Source organism: Ictalurus punctatus, chromosome 6 (assembly GCF_001660625.3).
Source record: "Ictalurus punctatus breed USDA103 chromosome 6, Coco_2.0, whole genome shotgun sequence".
Taxonomy (NCBI): Eukaryota; Metazoa; Chordata; class Actinopteri; order Siluriformes; family Ictaluridae; genus Ictalurus; species Ictalurus punctatus.
Genome location: NC_030421.2, coordinates 5,356,839 through 5,381,714, shown reverse-complemented (window position 1 = coordinate 5,381,714; position 24,876 = coordinate 5,356,839). Strand labels below are relative to the sequence as shown.

Genomic DNA, 24,876 nt, shown 5'->3' with positions numbered 1-24,876 from the left:
TGACATGCTTTTATAGGAAACTAATCAACAACTTGGTGGCTGCAGTCACGCCGCTTCATCACACCACCCTGTCGTGATGATTTTCTTATAACAGCATGACGTGGAGTGTTTTCTACGTGTTTTGTCTATTCTCATGTTGTGGAAGCATAACTACTGCGAACGCGGCTATAAAAAGAACTGACGGAACACGTGGACTGAATAGTTTGCTCTAAAGAATATCACTGTGATCTCAAAGGTCCAGGTCTAGACAGTGTGCCCGTATAATATAATAGCTGGTAATAATGAAGTCCTGTCCGGTATAATGAAGGATTAAGGTTACTGAAGTTCATGTTTTAAATTCTTTACACATGTCATGTGAAAGCCTGTTATGGATGGCTTATTTGACTTTTCAGGCCGTTCTCTTTAACAAAAATACTCGTGAAGAAAACACAGTACAAGAAAGGATTGCAGGTCAAACCTGTTGGGTCGCTTCTACAGTGGACTGGAAAGCGTAAAGCAGTGTGTCAGTCATGTGAGGGACATCGCTGGCGTTCACGAGCGCAAAAACATCCGACAACATACCCGAGAGACTGGAGAAGAGCTCTGATGGCAGAAAAGACAAGATTTCAGTCTCACGAAATGTGAACAAACCATGACTAACCCGAAATAATCGCAGCAAATGATCAAGATTTGGGAGCGTCACTGATTTTTATTTTGTGCTAATTTTACACCACAGGACAACTGGATTCTGGATTTCGATTGGTCAGAAGGTGTTGATTGATTTTCTGTAACAGTATAGCGCAGGTTTATATCGATACGCTCGTCCGTTATAATTCATTATCGTTTCTATAGTGTCGGCTCGTTCGCAGGTTCACACGTCGCTGGTGGTCACGCCATCTGATCATTCATTTTCTGTAAGGAGATGTTTATTGAACATGGTTAACGTAGTTATGTTTACATAAGAATTATGGAAGGAGTGTCCAGTGTCAGCACTTTGCAACAGTCAGAGGGAAAGCTGTAACGCTGTCGAGTTTTCCAACAGAGCTCAAATTTATTTTATTAACATCGAGAGAGTGAAAGAGAAAGTGCGGGATTGAGTGTTTATAGCTGCTATAACACAAGGGAGAACAAGAACTAACTTGTTTCACAACTTTTAAATGTAACTGTAAACGGATAAAAAAAAAAAACCTACAAAGTGTATATTCTTTAATATTTGTTTTAATTGGTAAATTGCTGTAGTGTAAAAGGAATAAAACGCTTTGGAATGTGCCAGTTTTAGGAAAATGATCAGCATCGGGGGTGATAAGGGTAACTCCGCTTCATCACACCACCCTGTGTTGATTATTTTCCTATAGCAGCACAACACTGAGTGTTTTATTATTAGTTTACCAATTTTTAGTCAAGGATTGAATACACATTGGTCTGAAAAAGCTTCAATTAATGTGTGTTAACTAACTTCATCCCTTCGTCAACGTTACTTACTTGAGCGTTTGTTACTGTTAACAATGCTATGCAGTCAATAACATTAAATAAGAGAAGTTTAATGTAGTGTAAAGCAGCACTGTGAGGAAAGTGCTGAGGAAATCTCTTTAACATGGACAGACTACATAAACCAATGAATTACTGCGTATTAATCAAGCTCTTAATGGTCGCGTCTTTATGTCGTGTCATGTTCGTGACAGGCGTTGTCTTATCTCACCGCTTTGAGCTTGCACGCTTTGCACCATGGATGCCGTGACATTCCTGATGACGTCTAGCGTGAAAGGCAGAGTGTCCCGTGCGGGCGTGGCCATCAGGTTTGACAGGAGAGCAGTCGTCATATGTTGGAGCCTGGTGAGTAAACACAATGGGGACGGATTATTGAGTTATACGCACATAGAGTAGCGTGTGACCAGATTGTTCATAGTTTACCTCTGGAACGTGAGCTGGTCAGGTGTCCCTGAGAAGATCTGGACGAGTATTGGGACGTACTCAGTTAGAGTCTGAGCAGATTCAGGGGTTAAACCCATTTCCTGGTTGTCCATGAGGAATGGGAGAATTAAATCACGGAGACCGGCAAGCTTTGGCAGAAAAAAAAAAAAAAGAGGTTAAATGACTATGAGGGGGAAAGAAAACATGCATATACTGTAATTAATACTGTTTTAACATGTACTTTACACCACAGCCCTGTCCAAGGCTCAATTCTGATTGGTCAGAAGGTGTTAATTAATTATCTATAACAGCAGCTCTGACAGTAGTGCAGATTACTGTTTCTATAGTAGCATCTCATTCACAGGGACGTGGACGTGTTTGCATAAACTGATTGAATCGACTGTTGATATGGCTGTAAGGTGATGTTTATGTAACATTTATGGAATGAGTCTCCAGTTCCAGCATGTTGTAGGAGGCAGAGGTAAAGCTGTATAAAGTTGTTTTGTTTTGTTTTTTGGAAATAATTTACTTTGTGGTGGTAACACTAACTCCACTCCATCACATCACCCTGTTTTGGATTATTTTCCTATAATAAAAGTTCTTTATTCCTTGTGTATGTATTATCACGCTGCATACAAGTTCAAGTGTTTTTTTTTTTTACTTTTTAGATTTTAGGTGGTATATTTCATGATGAATCTGCCAACAAAAACATTGTTAAACCACACATGATGGTGTTACATGGACATGCCAGCTCAGTGACTCATGGTCTGTAATGTTGAGCAACAACAGTGTGAACCACATGATGATGACTAAACACATTTCTGCTCTCTGTAAAAGGAAAAATAAACAGATCGGCCTCACCTGTTGTGTAACGTTATCGAGGTTGTTGAGATTTAGGTCTGCAATGCTGGCCCACAAACTCGTGTTTTCTGAGTGAAATTAATGTACAAACAGTGATAAGTGATGAGTCACAATAACATACGGAGCATATTCAGATAGGGTGTTGAATTAAAAAAATAAAAACAAGGAATCCTATAATGTAGAATTAAGTGCAAAAAGTTGCATTTTCTTTTGGTTCATGGATTTAAAAAAAAAAAGAAAAGAAAAAGAAAGTGCTTGAAAACTCTATTTTAGGTCAAATATGCCTAATTGAGCTTCCATTCCAGCAAACAAACAAAAATAAATAATCAATCATTAATCATATTCCCAAAAAGTTCAAAGGGAATTGTGGGTATATTCTGTTAAATGAAAACGAGCCAAATCATAACAATCAACAACAAATTATTTTAAAATAACGTGATACAAATGTCACATTCATTTATTTGTTTGTTGGTTGGTTTGTTTGTTTACTATATAAGTCTTATTTTATTTTTGCCAGGACCACTTTGTTTTCCAGACCTTATCTGAAGGACATATGCTTCTCAGAGGAAATGAAAGGAAAACACTGAACATACAAATTATAAGAGAATTTATTTATCTATTTGAGAGTAGAATTTTTTTCCAAAAGGTTTTTTTTTTTTTTTACTATCAATATCTTCTACCATTTTGATATTTGTGATAATAAATGAACAAGTAAATAATAAATCTGAGTGAAACCTAACATCTAAATTCAAATTATGTGATTGTATTCTTGACATGACAACAAAAAGAAAAAAAGCAGTGTAAACCTTTATCTATCTATTTGTTTGGTTGGTTGGTCATTTGTCTGTTTGCTTGGTTGGTCATTTGTTTGTTTGTTTGTTTGGTTGGTCAGTCATCTGTTTATTTAGTTGGTTGGTTGTTTGCTCGCTTGCTTTGTCGTTTGGTTGGTTGGTTGGTTGGTCAGTCATTTGTTTGTTTAGTTGTTTGGTTGGTTGCTCGCTTACTTGGTCATTTGATTGTTTGTTTGGTTGGTTGGTCAGTCATTTGTTTGTTTAGTTGTCTGGTTGGTTGCTCACTTACTTGGTCGTTTGTTTGTTTGGTCAGTCATTTGTTTGTTTGCTTGCTTGCTTGGTCTTGTTTGGTTAGTTGGTCATTTGTCTATTTGTTTGGTTGGTTGTTTGTTTGCTTGGTCATTTGTTTGTTTGTTTGCTCACTTGCTTGGTCATTTGTTTGTTTGTTTGGTTGGTTGGTTGGTTGGTCAGTCGTTTGGTCATTTGTTTGTGTGTTTGTCAGGACCAACTCAAAATCTCAAACTGCAAACTGATGCTGTTTTTATTATTTTGTTTGTTTGATCGTTTGTTACTATAAACACACTATTTTGGACCACCATTTTGGATCATTTTGATAATAAATTAACACGTCAATGAATCCTAACCATCTTCATCGGACTATTCATATTGTCCTAAGGGTGTGCAAACTTTTGCACTCAACTGTATTTAATTTTAATACATGTAACAAAACTTGATAGATTTATACTGAAAGAACATGCCTTGCTTGGGGTTTAGAATATAGTCTGTGATGTTCAGTATGGAGGAAATGTAGGTGTTGGCTGTGCTGTTGGAAGGCAAAGAATTCTGGATTTCCTCCATCATCGCCACAATGCTGTAACAGAAATATTTACATTCAGATATACAAACTTAATTGCATTTAAATCCGTTCCTATTGCATTCAGTCCTTGCTAAATATATTGTAAACAAATTCTGCTGTTCATTAGTAGAAACAAAAGTTTGAAAACATTTTCCTAATTTGTGGTAAATCATAACACTTAACAACTTAACCCCTGCGTCATAAGATTTACATAATAATGTCATAAACATGTCATTAAAGATGGCATGAATTTGTCATGACAGCTAATGCCCAGTGATATACTCTGTCGAATATAGCACCGTGAAAAATTAGCATAATTGTCATTTGGACCTTGATATATTGGACAAACATCATTGGACACAAGACTGATATAACCATGTAATATTACTGGACATATAGTACATCACTGGACATAAACTGTAATGACAAACCCCTGCCATTGTTTGATAAACATTCCAAGTGTTAAAAGGATCTGTCAAAGTCAGGCACAGAACAATGCCTCCGTGGCAGCAGATGACAATTGTCATAATATGTTTATGATATGTTTGTCAGTCTTGATGATGAACCGGCCAAATTCGGGCCATTACTTGTAAAATGAAAGTCAACAACTTCCAGCAAATACCTAACTAAGATATAGCCACCACGTGTAAGTCTTAATTCGTTAAACATTTGTAAGGCAAATTAAGTATCATGGGAAATATTTCCTTTGTCAAAATATTTCATTAAAACTACAATTAGATTGTAATGTTTTTTTCTAAACAGGCTAATTAATGTACTTACACTTCATTCCACTGGGTAGGTTGACCTGGGTTCGACAGTGTGTTCATATATGATATGAGGCTCTGGATGCTAGGAGTCAACACTTCAGCAGAATCTGGAGCAATGGCACTGATAAAGCTTTCAGTCTTATGTGCAACTTCTATCATGAGCTCTTGAACTTGAGAATAGGTGATATTAGGGCTCAGCAGCAGTTGAAGTGAGTTGTAGAGAACATTAACAATATTATCATCTGTGTAGGTTGTATCAGTGTAATTGAACATATTCTCCAAGATCACTCTTACAGAATCCATGATGGCTTCAGTGAAGTTTTCACTCTGGAGACCAGTGTCTGTCTGGCCCAGCTGCAAGGTGTAGTTCAGAGACTGTAAGATTTGCTCAGCTTTGTTGATATAGACCTGCTCCTCTGGTGAAAGCAGTGGAGCCAAGGCCTGAATCAGCTGTTCAAGGTCCATAGCTGGAGTGGTGAAATCAGTCAAATTATTGTTCCACTGGAATATTTTGCTGAATGCAAGTGTAATTTGTGGGTTTGTGATCCAACTTTGCATCAAGTTGAAGTAGTTTTGGATCTCAGCTTCAATACCAGCAGGCAAAGTCGTGTTAGTCTGCAAACCCAAGGAATCATAAAAGGTCTGCTGAAGATCGAGGTTCAGCTTTATCAACTGTAGTTCGCCTTGCATTAGAGATACTATTGCATTATTGATTAGGTTCAGACCTTCGTCATTTAGGGGAGTTTGGATGTGGCCAGTTAAGTCCTGGATCTGATTGGACACCAGTGTGGAGAAATTTGATTGAGCAGTATTGATTGTGGCCATCATTTCTGTCATGTGAATAAATGAGTATAGAATCTCTCTGAACATGCTGTCACTTGTGGCATTCTCCAGGTTATGTAGGTACCACATGATGATTTCAGTATACATCTTCTGAGCATAGGACTGCTGTGTCATCAGTGTAGAATTGATCATGTAGTAAGGGTAGCGGTATTCATCATCAAATACCATCTTTAAAAGGGCCTCCAGTGTATCAAGCTCCATTTTTATCAAGGTCACATTTTCCACATTGAGATTTTCAAGGTTCAGTCTGATACTGTCCAGAATTACTTCTAAGACTTCATCTGTCGTTGCAAGTGGATCAGACTCTAGGCTAGAAATGTTCCTAAGCTTCATTGCTTCATCATACACCATATTTAAAGTGGATGTAAGGCTTGTCTGGAAGCCTTCAAACATGGGTATGGCCTGAAGGAAACCAATTAACCCCTCACTAATCTGCATGGTGCATTCTGGTATTGTGGAACCTATATGAGATACTGGGTCCTGGAGCAGAGGGTTCAGGCATTGAGAGATGTTGACGAGCTCCATGAGCTTTGAAAGTAGCAGAGGAAGGGAAGACACTTCTGAAAGATGTGTGAACTGTTCTAAATCAAATGTGGTGAGGTTCAAGGTTTGGAGCATGTCTTGAATGTCATCCATGCTGAGATTGGTTGAGCCAGACAACTGCTCAAGAAGATAGATCATATTACTGACATTGTCCATCATATATGCAGAAGATTCTGACATGTTCCGTGGTAGGAGAAGGGAAAGAATATGACCAGCAACAGAAAAAGTCATATTGCTCTCAATGGGCATCGTGGTGAAATTGCCACCTTCTCCCGCTGCCATCATTTCATCAAGCAAAGGTAGTATCTGGAAAAGCTGTGAAACATTAGACAGGCAGTCTTGACCACTAGCTGCACACAATGCCAAATCTCCAAACAGAGCATGTGTGCAATTGAGAAAACCTTCTAAATGGATTTGTTGCTCAGGAGCCAAGAGTTCTCCAAGTTTACGCAAGATGTCATCCAACACTGCAAACTGTCGCTCACTGTGAAGCATCTGAATTGACTCTGGGCTCAGCAGATGGAGGATGTTCATAACCACAGAGTTGAGTTGGGTATAGTTCAAAGCCTTTGACAAGAGTTCTTCTGTCACTCCAGGCAGATCAGTCTCTAGGCTAGAAATGCTCATTAACTCCTTTGCCTCATCAAACACTATATTAAGAATGGATGTAGAATCTGTATGGATGTCTTCCAACATGGGTATGGCCTGAAGGAAACCAATTAACCCCTCAATAATCTGCATGGTGCATTCTGGTATTGTGGAACCTATATGAGATGCTGGGTCCTGGAACAGAGGGTTCAGGCATTGAGAGATGTTGACGAGCTCCATGAGCTTTGAAAGTAGCAGAGGAAGGGAAGACGCTTCTGAAAGATGTGTGAACTGTTCTAAATCAAATGTGGTGAGGTTCAAGGCTTGGAGCATGTCTTGAATGTCATCCATGCTGAGATTGGATGAGCCAGACAACTGCTCAATGAGATAGATGATCTTACTGACATTGTCCATTGTATTTGCAGAAGATTCGGACATGTTCCATGGTAGGAGAAGGGAAAGAATATGACCAGCAACAGAAAAAGTCATATTGCTCTCAATGGGCATCATGGTGAAATTGCCACCTTCTCCTGCTGCCATCATTTCATCAAGCAAAGGTAGTATCTGGAAAAGCTGTGAAACGTTAGACAGGCAGTCTTGACCACTAGCTGCACACAATGCCAAATCTCCAAACAGAGCATTTGTGCGATCGAGAAAACCTTCTAAATGGATTAGTTGCTCAGGAGCCAAGAGTTCTCCAAGCTTACGCAAGATGTCATCCAACACTGCAAACTGTCGCTCACTGTGAAGCATCTGAATTGACTCTGGGCTCAGCAGATGGAGGATGTTCATAACCACAGAGTTGAGTTGAGTATAGTTCGAGCCCCCTGACAAGAATTCTTCTGTCACTCCATTCAAATCAGTATCTAGGCTAGAAATATTGAACAATTCCTTTGCCTTATCAAACACCATATTAAGAATGGATGTAGAATCTGTATGGATGTCTTCCAACATGGGTATAGCCTGAAGGAAACCAATTAACCCCTCAATAATCTGCATGGTGCATTCTGGTATTGTGGAACCTATATGAGATGCTGGGTCCTGGAACAGAGGGTTCAGGCATTGAGAGATGTTGACGAGCTCCATGAGCTTTGAAAGTAGCAGAGGAAGGGAAGACGCTTCTGAAAGATGTGTGAACTGTTCTAAATCAAATGTGGTGAGGTTCAAGGCTTGGAGCATGTCTTGAATGTCATCCATGCTGAGATTGGATGAGCCAGACAACTGCTCAATGAGATAGATGATCTTACTGACATTGTCCATTGTATTTGCAGAAGATTTGGACATGTTCCATGGTAGGAGAAGGGAAAGAATATGACCAGCAACAGAAAAAGTCATATTGCTCTCAATGGGCATCATGGTGAAATTGCCACCTTCTCCTGCTGCCATCATTTCATCAAGCAAAGGTAGTATCTGGAAAAGCTGTGAAACGTTAGACAGGCAGTCTTGACCACTAGCTGTACACAATGCCAAATCTCCAAACAGAGCATTTGTGCGATCGAGAAAACCTTCTAAATGGATTAGTTGCTCAGGAGCCAAGAGTTCTCCAAGCTTACGCAAGATGTCATCCAACACTGCAAACTGTCGCTCACTGTGAAGCATCTGAATTGACTCTGGGCTCAGCAGATGGAGGATGTTCATAACCACAGAGTTGAGTTGAGTATAGTTCGAGCCCCCTGACAAGAATTCTTCTGTCACTCCATTCAAATCAGTATCTAGGCTAGAAATATTGAACAATTCCTTTGCCTTATCAAACACCATATTAAGAATGGATGTAGAATCTGTATGGATGTCTTCCAACATGGGTATGGCCTGAAGGAAACCAATTAACCCCTCAATAATCTGCATGGTGCATTCTGGTATTGTGGAACCTATATGAGATACTGGGTCCTGGAGCAGAGGGTTCAGGCATTGAGAGATGTTGACGAGCTCCATGAGCTTTGAAAGTAACAGAGGAAGGGAAGACGCTTCTGAAAGATGCGTGAACTGTTCTAAATCAAATGTGGTGAGGTTCAAGGTTTGGAGCATGTCTTGAATGTCATCCATGCTGAGATTGGATGAGCCAGACAACTGCTCAATGAGATAGATGATCTTACTGACATTGTCCATTGTATTTGCAGAAGATTCGGACATGTTCCATGGTAGGAGAAGGGAAAGAATATGACCAGCAACAGAAAAAGTCATATTGCTCTCAATGGGCATCATGGTGAAATTGCCACCTTCTCCCGCTGCCATCATTTCATCAAGCAAAGGTAGTATCTGGAAAAGCTGTGAAACGTTAGACAGGCAGTCTTGACCACTAGCTGCACACAATGCCAAATCTCCAAACAGAGCATTTGTATGGTTGAGAACACGTTCTAATTGGATCTGGTTCTCAGGAGCCAAGAGTTCTCCAAGTTCATGCAAGATGTCACACAGAACTACAAACTTTCTGTCACTCTTAAGCATCTGAATAGACTCTGGGCTCAACAGATGGAGGATGTTCATAACCACAGAGTTGGGTTGACTGTAGTTCAAGCCTCCTGACCAGAGAACCCCTAACTGTCCCAGGCCAAAGGATTCCAAAGTGCCATTCAACATGGCAAGCAAGCTGTCTTCATCTCGCTCATCAGTGGGTGAGATATTCAAGAGAAACTGTAGATTCTGGTTGACCATATCAGTGAGGCTCAATGAGAGGTTCTGTGATGATCCACCAGTGTTGCTCAGGAACTCCTGTAGATGATTCATGTAGGTGTCCATCATGATGCCTTTCAGCAGGGACTCTGCTCCCTGGATAGGTCTAAATGCAGTGAAAAATATCAAAAATATGTCTTAATTTTAACACATACCAGTGTTGCATATATACATTACAAATTTCGATGTTGATTAGTTATTACAACCAAATAAATGTGGTGATGATACTGTTGCTGAAATACCTTAAATAAATAAAATACCACTGTAGTGTACAGTAGAGGGATTTAAACTTCTCCTACCTCAGAAGTGCAGCTGGATTCTCGTTGATTTCCTGGAGTAGAGATCCAACCACTGGAATAAATCCCTCCCACGTAAATCCAACATTACAGATAGTATCATTTGGAGTAAAAGTGCCTGGGTAAAGGAGTAAAGGAATGATTTTTTTTTTTTTTTTTAAAAGCTAAATGCATAACTCACCAACCTGGCCTTAAGAACTTGAAAGCTCTTCTCACACTTCTTGGTCCACTAGCTTTATCTGGAAGTGTTTTTCTTCTTCTTGAATAAAGTAGCATTTGTATAATAAAGTTTCAAGAGGCTATATGATGAACACATCTGGAACTGAAGATTGACAGAAGTTCACAGTGTACCTGTGTTGTGCTAAATATACTATCAGGATGTCTCAAATACTTTGTGTTACAATTTCCTAGAATCTGTAGCCAAGCTACAATCAGACACCTCTTTTGCTCGGCATAAACGACAAGGTTTTTAGCCCCGATCTTATCCATGATCTGCCATTTCAAAATTAGCAGCACATTTTTTTAGGAAGGGCACTCCATCAGAACCCTGTGTTTGCTCAAGTGGTGTTGGAGAGTAAACAAGTCGATCTTAAACCTTTCAATCTTGCTCTGGATCGATCTGATGCCTCCCAAGATTTAAAAACATTTTGATCTGTAGTGTGAGCTTGTCATCAAGGCCAGTCACTGACCAAAAGAGACAATAGCTAATTAAAAGGCTGTGCACAGTTGATGGAAGACAGGCTGGTAGAACTCTGGTAAATGCATGAGTGCCTTTAACTGCATTTAATTGACTATAACTAGACCGGCAAAGAGAAGATTCTGAGTTTCTCTTGTTCTTGTCTGTGATGAAAGATGGAAAAAATGTCTAGCGTCAGACTTGTTTATGTACGCAACATCATGACAGGATTGTGTCAAGATTTTTATTTATTTATTTTTTTGCACTGCCTTGCTGTGACAAAACTTATGTTATGTGTATGATACTCTGCTTTTCCCTTGATGTCATGGTGTTCTGATCCAGGAAAGCTGGAGTCCAAAACAGTATGATGAATTTTCTGCTTAACACACCTGCAAAACCTGGAAAATAACTGAAGAGAGGAAGCAGGTGTCTGTGAGCTGGGAAAATTACCAAACTGTGTCGGACTCCATCCGGCTAAAATCGTGCGACACGCTGGGAGCTCGGTTTCTGAAATATGTTAAGATTTTATAGGTAGAGCCCAGCTTTTGGAAAGACGTGCTACTAATATAAAACGCATAAAGGTGTGATGTTGAATAATGGCTATATACCTACTGCTGGGATTGTTAGTGTATTAAACTCCCAAGAGCCATTAGTAGGTCTAGATTAATGTTCTGCACTCTCAAATCTATAAACCTTGTAGATATTGAATAATCCTTTAGGATGAATATCATTTAAGGGATTAAAAGTACTTTGTAGGTAGATAAACTACATCTACGTGTAGCTAATTATTAATTATTGATGGTGAGCACATTATCCGAGATAAAGATCACTCACAGTTTGGTGGTGCGGTGATATTAGGTTGGAAGGTCATGATCCAGTATGCCAGTTGGAAGTACGGCTCCATGGTTGACCACTGACTGCTGTTCTGAAGTACTGACCCCATCATTGCAAACTCCTCCAAACCACTGGAAGGCAAACATCAGAATGTGAACTAGTGCTCATAAATAACACACATTGCTGCAAAATATAAAGAGTCTTGACAGCAAAATCCTACAGTGTTTCACCACAACACTTTTCCCAACCTGTTTAGAAGAATCTCGGACCAGTCGACGGTTGAGTTATGTGGGATTTGACGGAAAAGTTTTCCTTGGACGAGCTCAACAACCTCCTTGACGGAGTCACTGAACTGTAGTGCAGTGCTGTATAACCTGTGCCATTCAGTCAGGATCATAGCAGGTGTGACATTGTACACCAAAGTGCCGTCAAACACACTGGATACCTCATTCAGCTGCAAGTTAAATAAATAAGAAAAATAAAACTCACACAGCAGGAAATATACAGGCCAATTCGTGCACATTGCAATGGAATTATTCTTCTAAAAAAAATAATAAAAAGAATTGTGTGTTTATTCAGTTAATGGTACATTTAGTAATATATACTGTAAAACACTTTTATCAAGGTGTAAGGTTACATAAATGATGTTCCTGCAATATTCTGCAAGCATGAAGCATCATAATTATTTGCTTCTCAAATAGTCTTAGTTGTTTACACACCATTTCTACCATACTAACATTGTGGAAACACTGGTGTGGAGGGAAAAGTGCTCTCAAAACTCCAAGAAAGCATGTCAGATTAAACATTCTAGGAGCCAAGTTTCTAGATGCATAGAGTATAAGTTTTAGGAACTAAGAGTCTAAGAACATAAAGTTCCAAGAACCATCTGTTCAAAAATGTTCTGCCAAACTAGAAATGTTTGCTAGGAAAACACTAGCAATGGGTTTTAAAAAAAAAAAAAAAAATACAATAAAGTAAAAATGTCTGGACCCTAATCGCAGGACCCACCTAGGAGCCTCGGGTAATGAGTTCTACTTTTCCTCCACTATACAATCAGTAAATCATTCTGCTTGGTCTAAATTCAGCTCAACTGACCTATTTTTAGTGGCTGGAATATTGTGGAGATAATGGTGGCTTAGCATGTAAAGCCTTGATGCTTTGCTACCGTTTACAAATTTGAGTTTAAATCCAAGTAAGTTGCCTCTTTAAGGACATTGAGTACGGTTCTAACCCTCAGCTGTACGTCTCATTAGATAAAACTGTTGGCCAACGGAATAAACAAAAACAAAAGTGTGTATATTATTCACTGTATGTACCTTCTGCCCCACGTCCAACCAAGGTTCCTCGTTATCCACTCCGGTTTCATTCTGTACGAGAGACCACATGGTGGTCTGGAGATTCTCTCGATTGTGCAGCAGTGGTTGGACATATGCTGGAAAACAGAGAGCATAATCATACGCACCGCCTGTACACAGAAGTGATATTTGTCTGATTCTACGAAGATTAAGTATTTAAATACCTAGCTGTGTCTCCATTACTGCCGTGGCAAACCGCATGGTGGAATAAGTTCCCATCAAGAGAGTTTGAATGTAATCCCAGTTTGGCGTTCCACTCAGCCATCCCATCACTGTATTACCGACGCCTAGGAATCTATACAGAGACCGGAAGTGTAGAAAGGATGGAAATGAGTGCGCATTTCTATTGTTTTTTTTCCTGTTGTTACATTTATATTATGACTGGATGAAATGTAGATCAAGACACCGTAAAAACAAATGAGTGAGCAATTCTAGATTATGACGAATACCCAAGGCTCCAGGGGTCGTACATTTTCCGAGTACACCTGATCTAATGTGATGCTTTCCTTTCTAAAGTGATAAAAGCCTATGCAGAGAACTCGGAAGAGAAAAGGCCCACAGAATCAACTGTTACGTCTAGAAGATTATGGGTTCGTCTCGTTTCAAAGTTCCTTCCTCATGTTGTCTCAGGGAGTTTTTCCTTGCCACTGTTGCTTCTGGATCGCTCGTTAGGGATCTCGATCTGCATTCAGATTCCTGTTTGGCTGCTTTATTTGTGGGGTCATTTTTACTTTTGAACTGAAAAATGGCCACGGTAAGCACTTTATCCTGGTCAGAGTCTCCTTAGATCCAGAACACTGGGTGTGAGGCTGGAATACACCTTGCATGGGAAACCAGTCCATCATAGGGCACATAGGGCTCACACCATGAGCACATATTCACACCTAGAGGAAATATTAGGGAGGTCGGAGGAAACAGGAGAACCCAGAGGAAACCGATGTGGACACGGGAAGAACATGCAAAATTACTCCACACAGCCCATAATGCTGGAGATGGGAAGCAACAACGCTACCCGCGGTATCATCATGCCAGCACAACATAACATAAGCTCCGTGTTACCCCAGATTTCTATTTGAGTCTAGTAAATGAGACAGGTAGCAACATGGGAATGTTTCCCTCCACACTCTGCCTGGTTGATATATACTTGTAATACTCGTTCTTGTGGCGATAACAGGCAGGAATTGTGTGATAGTAGAGCGGCCTACATTTTGAAAAATCACTTTGAAGTGCACTTCAAACGGCATTACATTAACCTGTAAAGGATGCAGCCTTAGTAAAGGATTAGTGCATAGTCATGATGGATCAGGGCATAGTCAAGGTGGATCAGGGCAAGGATCAGATTCACGAATCTCTGATCTAAACATCATAAATATCAAAATAAATATCACTTGGGAGCGTACAGTTTTTCCTGCAGTGTCTCTGGCTGGCTGTCTCTGTTCTCGAAGTCTGTATTTGGTCCGCCCTGGAAATAGCCTCCAAATAATTTACCCAGAGTGTCTTTAGCAAAGGCCAGATCTGCTGGAGAAGTTGCAGACCGACTCCAGGCCAACAGCACCTGTTAATAAAACACCTCACATGACTAAGACAGCTTTCAACCAAATTCAAAAATGATCTGAGCTGGCATTTCTGTTCGACTATCAACTCCTAAACAGACAGTTAAAGCAAAATAGAAAAAAAAAACCCAAAAACATACTTTTATTCTAAATCATCAACGATCAAAACACTTTATTTGAAAAGGAACTCAGCATTGCATGCAACCTTTCTAAAGCCATGCTCGAAGACTTACACCAGGCTTCAAATATAAAAACTCATGACCTTACACTGTTTGAAGCAATATAAATCATTCATTAACATTGCATAAAAGTCTGTTTTTAAAAAGAACATTTCTCAAAAGGATTATTTGGTTTGGTATTTAAACCGAACAGTAGCATTTCTTCTATTGTTGCTTAGTATCTTTTATAATAATAAGAACGATTCTTGAAATGATTACTTGGTATTTTAAATAATAAGAATTTGAGTTTGTAGTATTGTGCGCTAAGGGAGAACTAGCTACTAGGCAGGACGTGGCACTGACTAAATTGGAAAAAGAAACTGGGATTAAAAATAATTTTAAAATACTAATTCAAGATTTGAATTAGATGTCATAATTTCAAAATATGGAAAAAGACTTGAACCAGATTACACACTAAACTAATGCTTTAGTAAGAATAATAATTATGTTAATGAAATTGAGCCGGTGACGAAGAGAAATCTTTCACGCTGGTGTGTAAACACACTCTCTGTCTTCTATTAGAGAGCCAATAGCTTGCTTAACAAAAATTTGAATCGAATTTTAAAGAATGTGTACCTGCAGAGCAACTTTCTCTTGGTCTATCCATTCATACATTATGTCAACTTGCTGGCTGTCACAGAAAGACCTGCTGGTACACACGGACTCGGAGAAGGCGCTTCTGTTGAACAATACAAGCACCTGAGGAAGACGAAAAAGTCAAAAAGTGAGTACATTTTCAGTGGTCGGTTAGGCGGATTGCCAGATCTGTGGAAAAATTAAGGTTACTCTGACTTTTAAGTGTACAGCATATTTGCACAAATTTAGAGTAATATTATTTATGCAAATAGTAAATATTTGGCATTAGTAATTATTTATATGTTTCTCTATCTATCTATCTGTCAAAAGCAGCTGTATTTTTTACAGTAATTTATTTCCTCCATTGTCGTATAAAATGATATAACTGCTAGAAAGATATTACTATAAAGATACGACAATTATAAAGTTATTACTTTAAAGTTAGTAAAAAAAATCACTGTAAAGTTACATCTGTAATGTAAAATTATCAGTTTATTAATAGTAAATTTCATTACTATAAAGGTACTTAAACTGTGCTAAAAATTGTGCTGTAAAATTAACAAGATTGTACTTTGTTGTTATTAATGTAATGTTACAAAAACAGTACTAAAAAAGTCATTACTGTAAAGTTCCTAAAGCAGTCATATAACATTACTGTAAAGTTACTAAAGCAGTCATATAACATTACTACTGTAAAGTTACTAAAGCAGTCATGTACAGTAAAGTTGTTACTGTAAAGTTACTAAAGCAGTTATATACAGTAGTTATTACTGTAAAGTTACTAAAGCAGTCATATACAGTAAAGTTGTTACTGTCAAGTTTCTAAAACAGTCATGTACAGTAAAGTTATTACTGTAAAGTTACTAAAGCAGTCATATAACATTACTGTAAAGTTACTAAAGCAGTCATATACAGTAAAGTCATTACTGTAAAGTTACTAAAGCAGTCATATACAGTAAAGTCATTACTGTAAAGTTACTAAAGCAGTCATATACAGTAAAGTTATTACTGTAAAGTTACTAAAGCAGTCATATACAGTAAAGTTATTACTGTAAAGTTACTAAAGCAGTCATATACAGTAAAGTTATTACTGTAAAGTTACTAAAGCAGTCATATACAGTAAAGTTATTACTGTAAAGTTACTAAAGCAGTCATATACAGTAAAGTTGTTACTGTCAAGTTACTAAAACAGTCATATACAGTAAAGTTATTACTGTAAAGTTACTAAAGCAGTCATATAAAGTTATTACTGTGAGTTTACTAACACCGTACTACAGTTATTCATGTAAGGTTACCACAATGGCACTATAATTTTATTATTGTAAAGATGAATACAGTAAGATAAAGTGCATTTACAATAATAACTGAATTGATACTACGGTTAAGTAACAGTACTGTATATTTACAGATTTCCTTTAGTAAATGTTGCAGTTACAATTTTTACAGAAGATCTGTTTATAGGATAAACATGCCACTGCAGTGTTACTGATGTTTATTGACAGTGTTTTGTACCTTATCCAGAGGGATCTGCAGGTCTTGGATCAGTGTGGCCATGTCAGGGCTAATTAGAGACATGTTGGACGGCACCAGTACATCAACCAGGGAGATGTTAACATCTGTGTGGCGTTGAAAAAGTAAACAAGTACGAAATCACACACAATGAAATAAACAGGTGGATGTTCTTCAAATATATATATGCTGGTAGTAGTACCTTTGTGTAGTATTACATTAGCTAGGTTTTGGTCATTGATCCTGTAATAAACCACAATTTCTGTACTTAACAGGAAAGACATGGATTTTATTTATTGCTATTGTACCAGTCAGAGCTGACTTTCTGAAAGCAAATATGTAGAGAATGCTAACTATAAATTTATCAAAATTTCAAGGTTACTAAACCAATACCACAATTGATTACTATAAAGTTAAAAAATATGGTACTATAACGTTACTAAAGTAAAGATACTAAAACTGTGCTATAAGATTATTATTGTAAAGTTTGTAAAATGCAACTCTAAAGTTATTACTGTAGTTACTTAACCGGTACGACAGTTATTATTAAAGTTACTAAAACAGACCTATAAAGTTACTATTATTACTAAAACAGAGCAATTAAGTTTTACTATAAAGTTACTAATAACTTACTGTAAAGTTAGTAAAATGCTACTAGAAAGTTATTACTATAGTTAATAAAACAGGACTTTTAAGTTATTACTATTATTACTAAATCAGAGCAATTAACTTTTCCTATAAAGTTGCTAATAAAGTACTGTAAAGTTAGTAAAATGCTACTAGAAAGTTATTACTGTGGTTGTTAAAACTGTACTATAATATATTCATACCCTTTCTAACATGTCCAAGCTTGTATCACATATCACATTTTGGCTAAATGATGCAGGTTACTATGGAAACTCAAACTTTAGACAAGAATGATTACACCCACAGGTTCATATTACAGTTCTTAAAGCCACACAATAGATCAGCGCATCACTCTAGTGTTCTGTTTCCTTTGTGTTTCCTTGCACGCAGTTACAAAGCCCCTGCAGGCTCTGCGTAATTTTTTTATATGACCAGTTTCAGCAAACAGAGACCATCTCACAGACTGTGAAAAGCACATACTTCTGCCCTCCCAGGTCTGGAGGTAGTTGAGGAGCTCGATGCCTCCATCGAGGATGGGGTTTAGCATGTCCATTGAAGCGTTAGCCTGCAGAGAGCTGCTCTGAATTGAGTTCCAGGCCCTACAGATAAGCAAGAGAGAAAACACTGTGATTGATTATGTCCAGAAGATGAATTTGATGAGGGCCAATACTTTTTGCAGGGTGACAGATGGGATATAGTGAGTAATTACTACATGGCAGGTGTAAATGTGTTACTCACTTCAGTTCCATCAGTCTGTCGGCTATAGCCATGACCCTCTCCTGATCTGTGGATTTCAGGAAGACATCTGGCAACCCCAACAGGAAGTCCCACAGCGGCGATTGTGTCTGAAGCTTGTTTATCGTTTCCACGGACATCTCGACTGCCTCGATGACTTTCACTGGATCTTGCAGCACCAACCGTGTCATTAACTGCCGATACACATACACACGTTTGTCTTTCTAACCTTATAAGTACTTTCCACTGACATAAACATTAATACAAATCATTCCTTCTATGTCCACAAGTAACACTAACCCTAACATTAACCTCAGTAACCAAAAGGAAACCTGTATTACTATCCTTCACATTTGGCTCCAAAAAAAAACATAAGTAACGGTCAGAGCACGATATAAAAATTCTAATGCAAAATAATTGGATGCGCTGGATCAAGTGCTATTTTATAATCTGCTGAATAATGACCGTGGAAGCCAGATTGTTAAATGGAACCAAAGTTTAAATAAGGGGGCCTACCAAACACTAAGAAACTCTGACATTCATGTAAATATTTAAAGCATTCTACTTTTCACTCAGGTTGTTCTCAGTAATACAAATCATTGTACTGAATTAGAAAAGAATGCAAAGTAGAAGCTTATTCACTAGCGCTCTCGGACGTTTTGACGACCTGTTACATTTATTTCAATGCTCACCAGCTTCAAATTCATACATCATAGTATTAAGCTATTAAGAAAAGAAAAAAAAATCCTTTTCCAGCCTACATTTTCAATAAACCAAGTTTTCTGGTTTAAAGGCACTATTGAAACGGTTGCATGACCCAGCTCTGAATACAAGGAACTTTCTTTGTGTAAATATTGACATAACTTTCAAACTTAAATGCCCACTATGAATACAGCCCATAATCCACTTATCTAAGAAAATTCAAAGAGAATGACGTGTGTGAAAATACTTTGACTTTCTGCAATGTTTTTATTGCACAGTATGCATCATCTATAAGGACAATGAAGCCTATTGTCCGTTGTGTTTTGTTTAAAGGGAGCGTAACTGCATATTTTAGGTGGAGCTTTGACTGAGTGGGAGTTTTGTTGACTGTCATGTCTGTTCAAATGCAAACCACTATAGACCAAAATAAACCAAAATACTATTACAGTACTTTAATAGATTTGTTTTTTTATATTCAATTTCGCAGTTATGCTTCCATATAAAAAGCACACAGCTTAGTGAGTTTGTGACTCTTGTTTAATTAAACAAACTCCTATGCATTTATGCATTTGAATATGATTTATTGACTTCATACAAGTCATTCGATCGAATTCATAGCTCGGCAATTTATTTGGATAACTGCCTTTTTTTTTTTTGGTTAAAAACAATTTGCCTGAGTTTTATTTAGCCTTAGTCTTTATAAATGAGTTACAAATCATAAAGTTTTATAAAATCATCTTAATCTGAGGCTCATCTCAAGGACGTTTTTTTAATGGATAGAATTCTGAATGAACTTTAAAGCGAGCTGTAGATGAATCAGCTTATCCTTCAAACCGCAGGTACTGATTATTGATTGATTTATTTTTTAGGAGAGCACATCAAATTAACAAAAATGTCGTTATTTTATTAATTCAACGATTCAAAATGGCAAATGAGACGTGTGATAAAACGGGTGGGAATTGGTCACGGCTAAAATTACGGAGAAAATCAGGAGGAGGGGGATACAAAATAATAGAATGTGCTGGATCAAGTGCTATTTTATACTGGAAGCCATATTGTTAAATTAAACCACATTTACATTGGTTACTGTAATAATTACAACTAGGACTATTCATGCAGCAAGATGCTGAAGCTATCATTGTTTGTCATTGTTTTAGTCTCTCTTTTTTCTTTTTTTTTTAAATTCTCTTGAATTTCTTTATGTTGAATAGTATTATATATGACAGCAAAATACTATTTCCGTCTTCAGTCCATATTTTCTACAGTCCTTGATTTTGTACATACAAAACAGTACTTATTGACAAGAATTATTATATAAATTGAAATATTTATATAAATATACTATATTTAATTTGTATTATTCATTAAATACGCCACTGATTTCTAGCATAATAGCAATATTTTTGAAATTGATCAAATCTCCTTTTTTTTTTTGTTCCTGTTCTTTTGGCCAGCAGCTCATATATGATATTTTTTAGTTAGCTGCTTCTTCCTATTTTTAGTTTGCTATAGCTTCTTCTTCCTTTGCCCAACTTTAAGGAAATGTTTTAATACTTAATTAAGACATTTGAAATGTAATAAATAGTGAACTGCCGACGAAAAGAGTCCAGTGTGTGCGGATGTGTGTACTGGTGTAATGGAGGTCCACCTGGTTCAGCGTTGAGAGGGAAACTTCCAGTGCCGTATCACTGGACATGCAGAAATGCTCCAACGATGAGGTGATTGGACTATATTCGGACAGCGCAGACATGGAGATATTGCAGAATATCGTTTTCAGTAAGTCTGTCGAGTCCAGGATGGTGCTCAAGACGTCCTGGAGGTGGCACATAAAATGTTTGTCATCAAAACTACAACACACCCAGATACAGTACAGCATTCGAACAGACAAGATTGCGATTGTCAGTTCACTTTACATCTGTTTGTTTTGTTTACTCTGCGTCCTGCTTTGTTCAGAAGCAGGTGTTTCATTAAATTGGGTTGGGTCGAGATTCGGTTTCAGACTGCGATACAAACGTCCTTCCATCACACACACTCACAGCTACCATTTCTCTGCTGTACACTGACCTACAGAACCATGACGAAGCTTTATATATTTAAAGGCTAATTAATACTGTATTCCACATAATGCGTACTGTACTGTAAAGCTCAAATGAGTATTTAAGGTTGGATAGTGAGTGCAGGAAATGCATGCATATATAACATTCGTAACTACGGTTATTAAAGGAGCATTAATTGTGATGGATTTCACCTCTGGCTGAGCACTGGAGCGAGCAGTACGCTTAGCAGCCCGTCGCGTCACAGCGGTTGTCGGTGCCTTTGTTTACTTTTGACGCATGTGTCTTGATTTGGTTTCTATCCTGTCTCCACCCCTGTTGTGTTATTGATTATTTCCTAAATCAGGGGTTCCCAAACTTTTCCAGGACAAGGCCCCCCTTTTGCAAGATGTCTTTAAAACACATTAAAAATACAGACTTCTGAATATATCCCCCCTTTTTTTAAATGAATAATTACATCTTACATCTTTACATTACATTAGGAATTGATTGTTTGTGGTTGTCTGAGAGTTAGAGTTTATTTTTCACACCAAATTGTTGAGGCCCCCCGGGCACGCCCTGGTGGCCCCCACTTTGAAAACCACTGTCCTAAATGACTCCGCTGTTCTCGTTTCCAGCTTTGATTACGGTAACAATTTAAACCCCTTGTGTATCTTTTGTTCAAGGCGAGGTATCGTGTACGTCTGTGTTTAACCGCCAGAACCGTACCAAGCCTTTGATCCGCCTTCGTAGATTCCATGGTTTTGATCCTGTTCTGATTGATTCCTGTTCCGCCTAGTTGATCCTGTTTGCCGCTCACCTGACCTTTTGCCTGTTTTTGGATTTGTCTGCCTCGCTCTTACATAAAAGCTTTTTAAAGAAGCACTTGCATCCATGTCAACCCATATCATATGACATCAAGCAAGATGGCAACTCTAACAGTTAAATATGTGGAGCTGAATATGATTTGAATAGGTTTTGGTTTTTTTTATTATTTCTTCACTTCTTCACAACTCGATTCCCCTTTCTTCCCACCCATGAGCACAAAGCTCCGCCCCCAGAGCCTACAGTGGTTTGACCCTCATTATAAAACTATTAAACTATGGTTTAGCATTAACAAGTCTAAAAATTGAAGTCTAAAAACTCCTTTATTTAATAAATGAAACACAAAATCAGTACTACATGAAGGGAAAAAGCTTTAAAGTTTACAGCTAAACATCTCAGACAGGTTTGCCCCAGATTTATATTAACGTGCTTGTTCTAATATATTTATCATTCCTCTAGTCGCAGCTAATATGATGGACGAACAACATAATCTAAACCTAATAATAAATTCATGTAAAAAAAAAATAAAAAAAAAAAAGTTATTTAACAAAGAAATCTAGTGAAGTTTTCTGTAAGGAGATGTTTATTTTACATTTATGGAAGGAGTCTCCAGTGTCAGTGCTTTGTAACATGCAGTAAGATGGGATGGACAATGATGTCATTCTTTAATTTGTAAGTAATGTAAATAGTTGATTAATTTCTGTGGTATAAGAGGAATAAAACACTCTAGAATGTGCTGTTATAGCCAGGTAACCGTGACTCCGCTTCATCACAGCTCTCTGTCAGGTTTTATTTTCCTATAACAGTATGACATGGGGTGTTTAATTCCTTAATTAACCAATGTATTTTATCATTCAATCGCCGAGAGAGTTCTATAAACTAATGCCATAGAAGAACATTTTATTTTTATTTTTTTTTATTTGTTTAAATAATTTAAAAACCTTACCTGGAGTATTTATTGCTAAAATAATAAATAACATTTATTGTTATGTCTGAAATTCAGTAATTATAAAATTATTGTACTGAGATGCTACTTGATTCCTTTATTGTACAATGACAATAATTCATATTTCTGTTCCTAAAAGTAGGACATGGGGTCTCATGTGAAATATTTTACATCGTACAGTCATTTTTTTCACTAATGTAGAGACAAGCACAATGTTTTTCTACTTCACTGATGGGGGGGGGGGGTTTCTCACTAACCTGCTCGGTGTTGTTCAAGGCATCCAAGATGGAGGTGAGGTTCGATGAGGTCTGAATGCTGGAATCTTCCAAATAAAATGTAAGAAATGACATGATTAGTGTGTATAACGAAGAGGTGAAATGTAAGACGAGCATAACGGCTACACAAGTGTGTTCTGTTCCTACCACTTTCACAGGCACTGATCTGAAAAGATTATGTCAGTAAATTGCAGCTTTGCTTCAGGTAGGGGTTCGTTTCGATGAATTATTTATTGATCTATTAGCAGGAAATTGATCCTTGTTGTTGTTTAAGTGTTACTGGAAAAAGCTTTTTCAGATGTGTGAACTGGAAAACCGAGACTTGTGCGGCTTGCGGCTGCACAAACCGAATTTACACCGTTAATTAGACTCCTAACTATGAGCAGGTGTATAAGGTCAAAATCGACACCAGTTTTCCAGCTAGAATATTCAAATGTTCACTTTTGATTATGTAAACATTTTGTTAACTGCCCTGTTTTGCCCAATTCCACACAATTGCTAACAAGTAACAGCAGGAAGCTAAGTGTGTTAAGACTGAAATGCTAAATTCTGTGAGCTGAAAAGGAAAATGATCTATCTAACTATCTAACTGAGGTCCTTAGTAGAATGTGATACAGATTGAGTTCAATTCTAGACCATTTCTAGTTAATGATAATTAGCTGGCTCAGTATTACAGTAGCAATGGTGCATCCGTACTATTGGATTCTTTATTTATATTTACACCGTGAAGGCTTTTAAACGGGAAAAGAAATCTCCAAACGATGAAAAAATATGACCATGTTTTAAAGCAGCATCCCCGCAGGTTCAGTGTGTTTTTCAATGTCTTAGAATTAGAAAGTTCATTAGGAAGGTAATTTTGCTTAGTACTCATAGAGTACTATCATTTCACATGGATGATGGTTCAGGTTTGGATAGTCAATCAGCCATAAAGCCCTGATAAAGACTATGACTTATTTAGCTGATAAGACCACATTAGTTAAGATCTGGTATTCCATTGGCTTAGTCATTCATCCTCATACTGCCATATACCTATCTGGTATTTCTTCCATATTAATAAATACGTACGTGTATTTTCAACTTGCAAAGTATGCACCTGCTGGTATTATTTGTCAGTTTATCCATTGTTACCTATGAATTTCTGGTTACATATTTAAGCAATACCTCCTTGAGCAAGAAAGCGGTTATACTGAATATCTCCATGGCTGTACGCAAGGTAGCTACTGCTTCTGTAAATATCTCTCTTATCGTTCTGAATAGATCCATAAAAATCTCTTAACTCCGTGCTTAACTCTGACTTTTCAATGATTTTAAAGTCGACAGTGAGCTGTTTTTCATGTAGCCGGTTTTAAAGCAGCCGACGGTGCATACTGTTTGCTTTACAGCATTAGATCCATTTTCTTGAGTCTGTGAAAACCGTTCAAAAGTTATGGCCATTTTTATAAACATGCCCACTATAGCGCCACCATCTGGCCAATTGGGCCGAAACGTTGCGACGCTGTACTACTCTGGGGTATTACCTTCCCTCAAAAATTTCAGCTCTCTAGGCCTTACGGTTTGGTCTGCATGATCAGTTTTAGGGAATAATAATAAATGTAAAAAAAAAAAAAAAATCCTTACAATTATTTATTTTATTTTTTTTTAAACAAATTGACAATCTACCGATGTGATGTTTGCACACCCTGGAAATTTGTGCCGTTGAACTCTGCTTCACTAAGCCAAACGTTATATTCTTGACAAAATGTGTCATATCCTTAAAACTTCTCTAATGACGGTTTGGAACTGTCGCTAGGATGTGAATTTTATTTGTCGAACACAGAGGAGCGGAGAGATACAAACAGTGAAACGTTTGTATCCCAGTGCCGTTATACTAAATGTAAGGACTGTTGGAACGCCGCTCGTCCGATCAG

The 24,876-nt window shown here is 37.7% G+C and overlaps 1 protein-coding gene and 1 long non-coding RNA gene across 4 annotated transcripts in view; one reads left to right on the top strand and one right to left on the bottom strand.

Moving 5' to 3' along the window:
* The window catches only part of abca12 (ATP-binding cassette, sub-family A (ABC1), member 12), a 94,742-nt gene that overhangs the window by 56,217 nt on the left and 13,649 nt on the right, over positions 1 to 24,876 (bottom strand). For all 3 annotated transcript variants that reach the window (XM_053680743.1, XM_053680742.1, XM_053680741.1), the window contains exons 6-23: positions 22,952 to 23,016; positions 20,539 to 20,703; positions 18,192 to 18,382; positions 17,934 to 18,052; positions 16,830 to 16,933; positions 15,318 to 15,440; positions 14,371 to 14,525; positions 13,135 to 13,265; positions 12,932 to 13,047; positions 11,864 to 12,069; positions 11,616 to 11,746; positions 10,109 to 10,223; positions 5,179 to 9,915; positions 4,301 to 4,413; positions 2,752 to 2,819; positions 1,891 to 2,039; positions 1,679 to 1,809; positions 458 to 582 (exon numbers count right to left, since the gene is read on the bottom strand). In XM_053680743.1, the coding sequence (XP_053536718.1) occupies positions 458 to 582; positions 1,679 to 1,809; positions 1,891 to 2,039; positions 2,752 to 2,819; positions 4,301 to 4,413; positions 5,179 to 9,915; positions 10,109 to 10,223; positions 11,616 to 11,746; positions 11,864 to 12,069; positions 12,932 to 13,047; positions 13,135 to 13,265; positions 14,371 to 14,525; positions 15,318 to 15,440; positions 16,830 to 16,933; positions 17,934 to 18,052; positions 18,192 to 18,382; positions 20,539 to 20,703; positions 22,952 to 23,016 (6,944 nt within the window). The remainder of the gene's footprint in view (positions 1 to 457; positions 583 to 1,678; positions 1,810 to 1,890; positions 2,040 to 2,751; positions 2,820 to 4,300; positions 4,414 to 5,178; positions 9,916 to 10,108; positions 10,224 to 11,615; positions 11,747 to 11,863; positions 12,070 to 12,931; positions 13,048 to 13,134; positions 13,266 to 14,370; positions 14,526 to 15,317; positions 15,441 to 16,829; positions 16,934 to 17,933; positions 18,053 to 18,191; positions 18,383 to 20,538; positions 20,704 to 22,951; positions 23,017 to 24,876) is intronic.
* On the top strand, positions 535 to 18,338 carry LOC108266477 (uncharacterized). The gene is made up of 6 exons (XR_008396533.1): positions 535 to 749; positions 832 to 893; positions 1,662 to 1,812; positions 15,382 to 15,465; positions 16,839 to 16,959; positions 18,251 to 18,338. It is a non-coding gene; the product is annotated as an uncharacterized LOC108266477 (long non-coding RNA).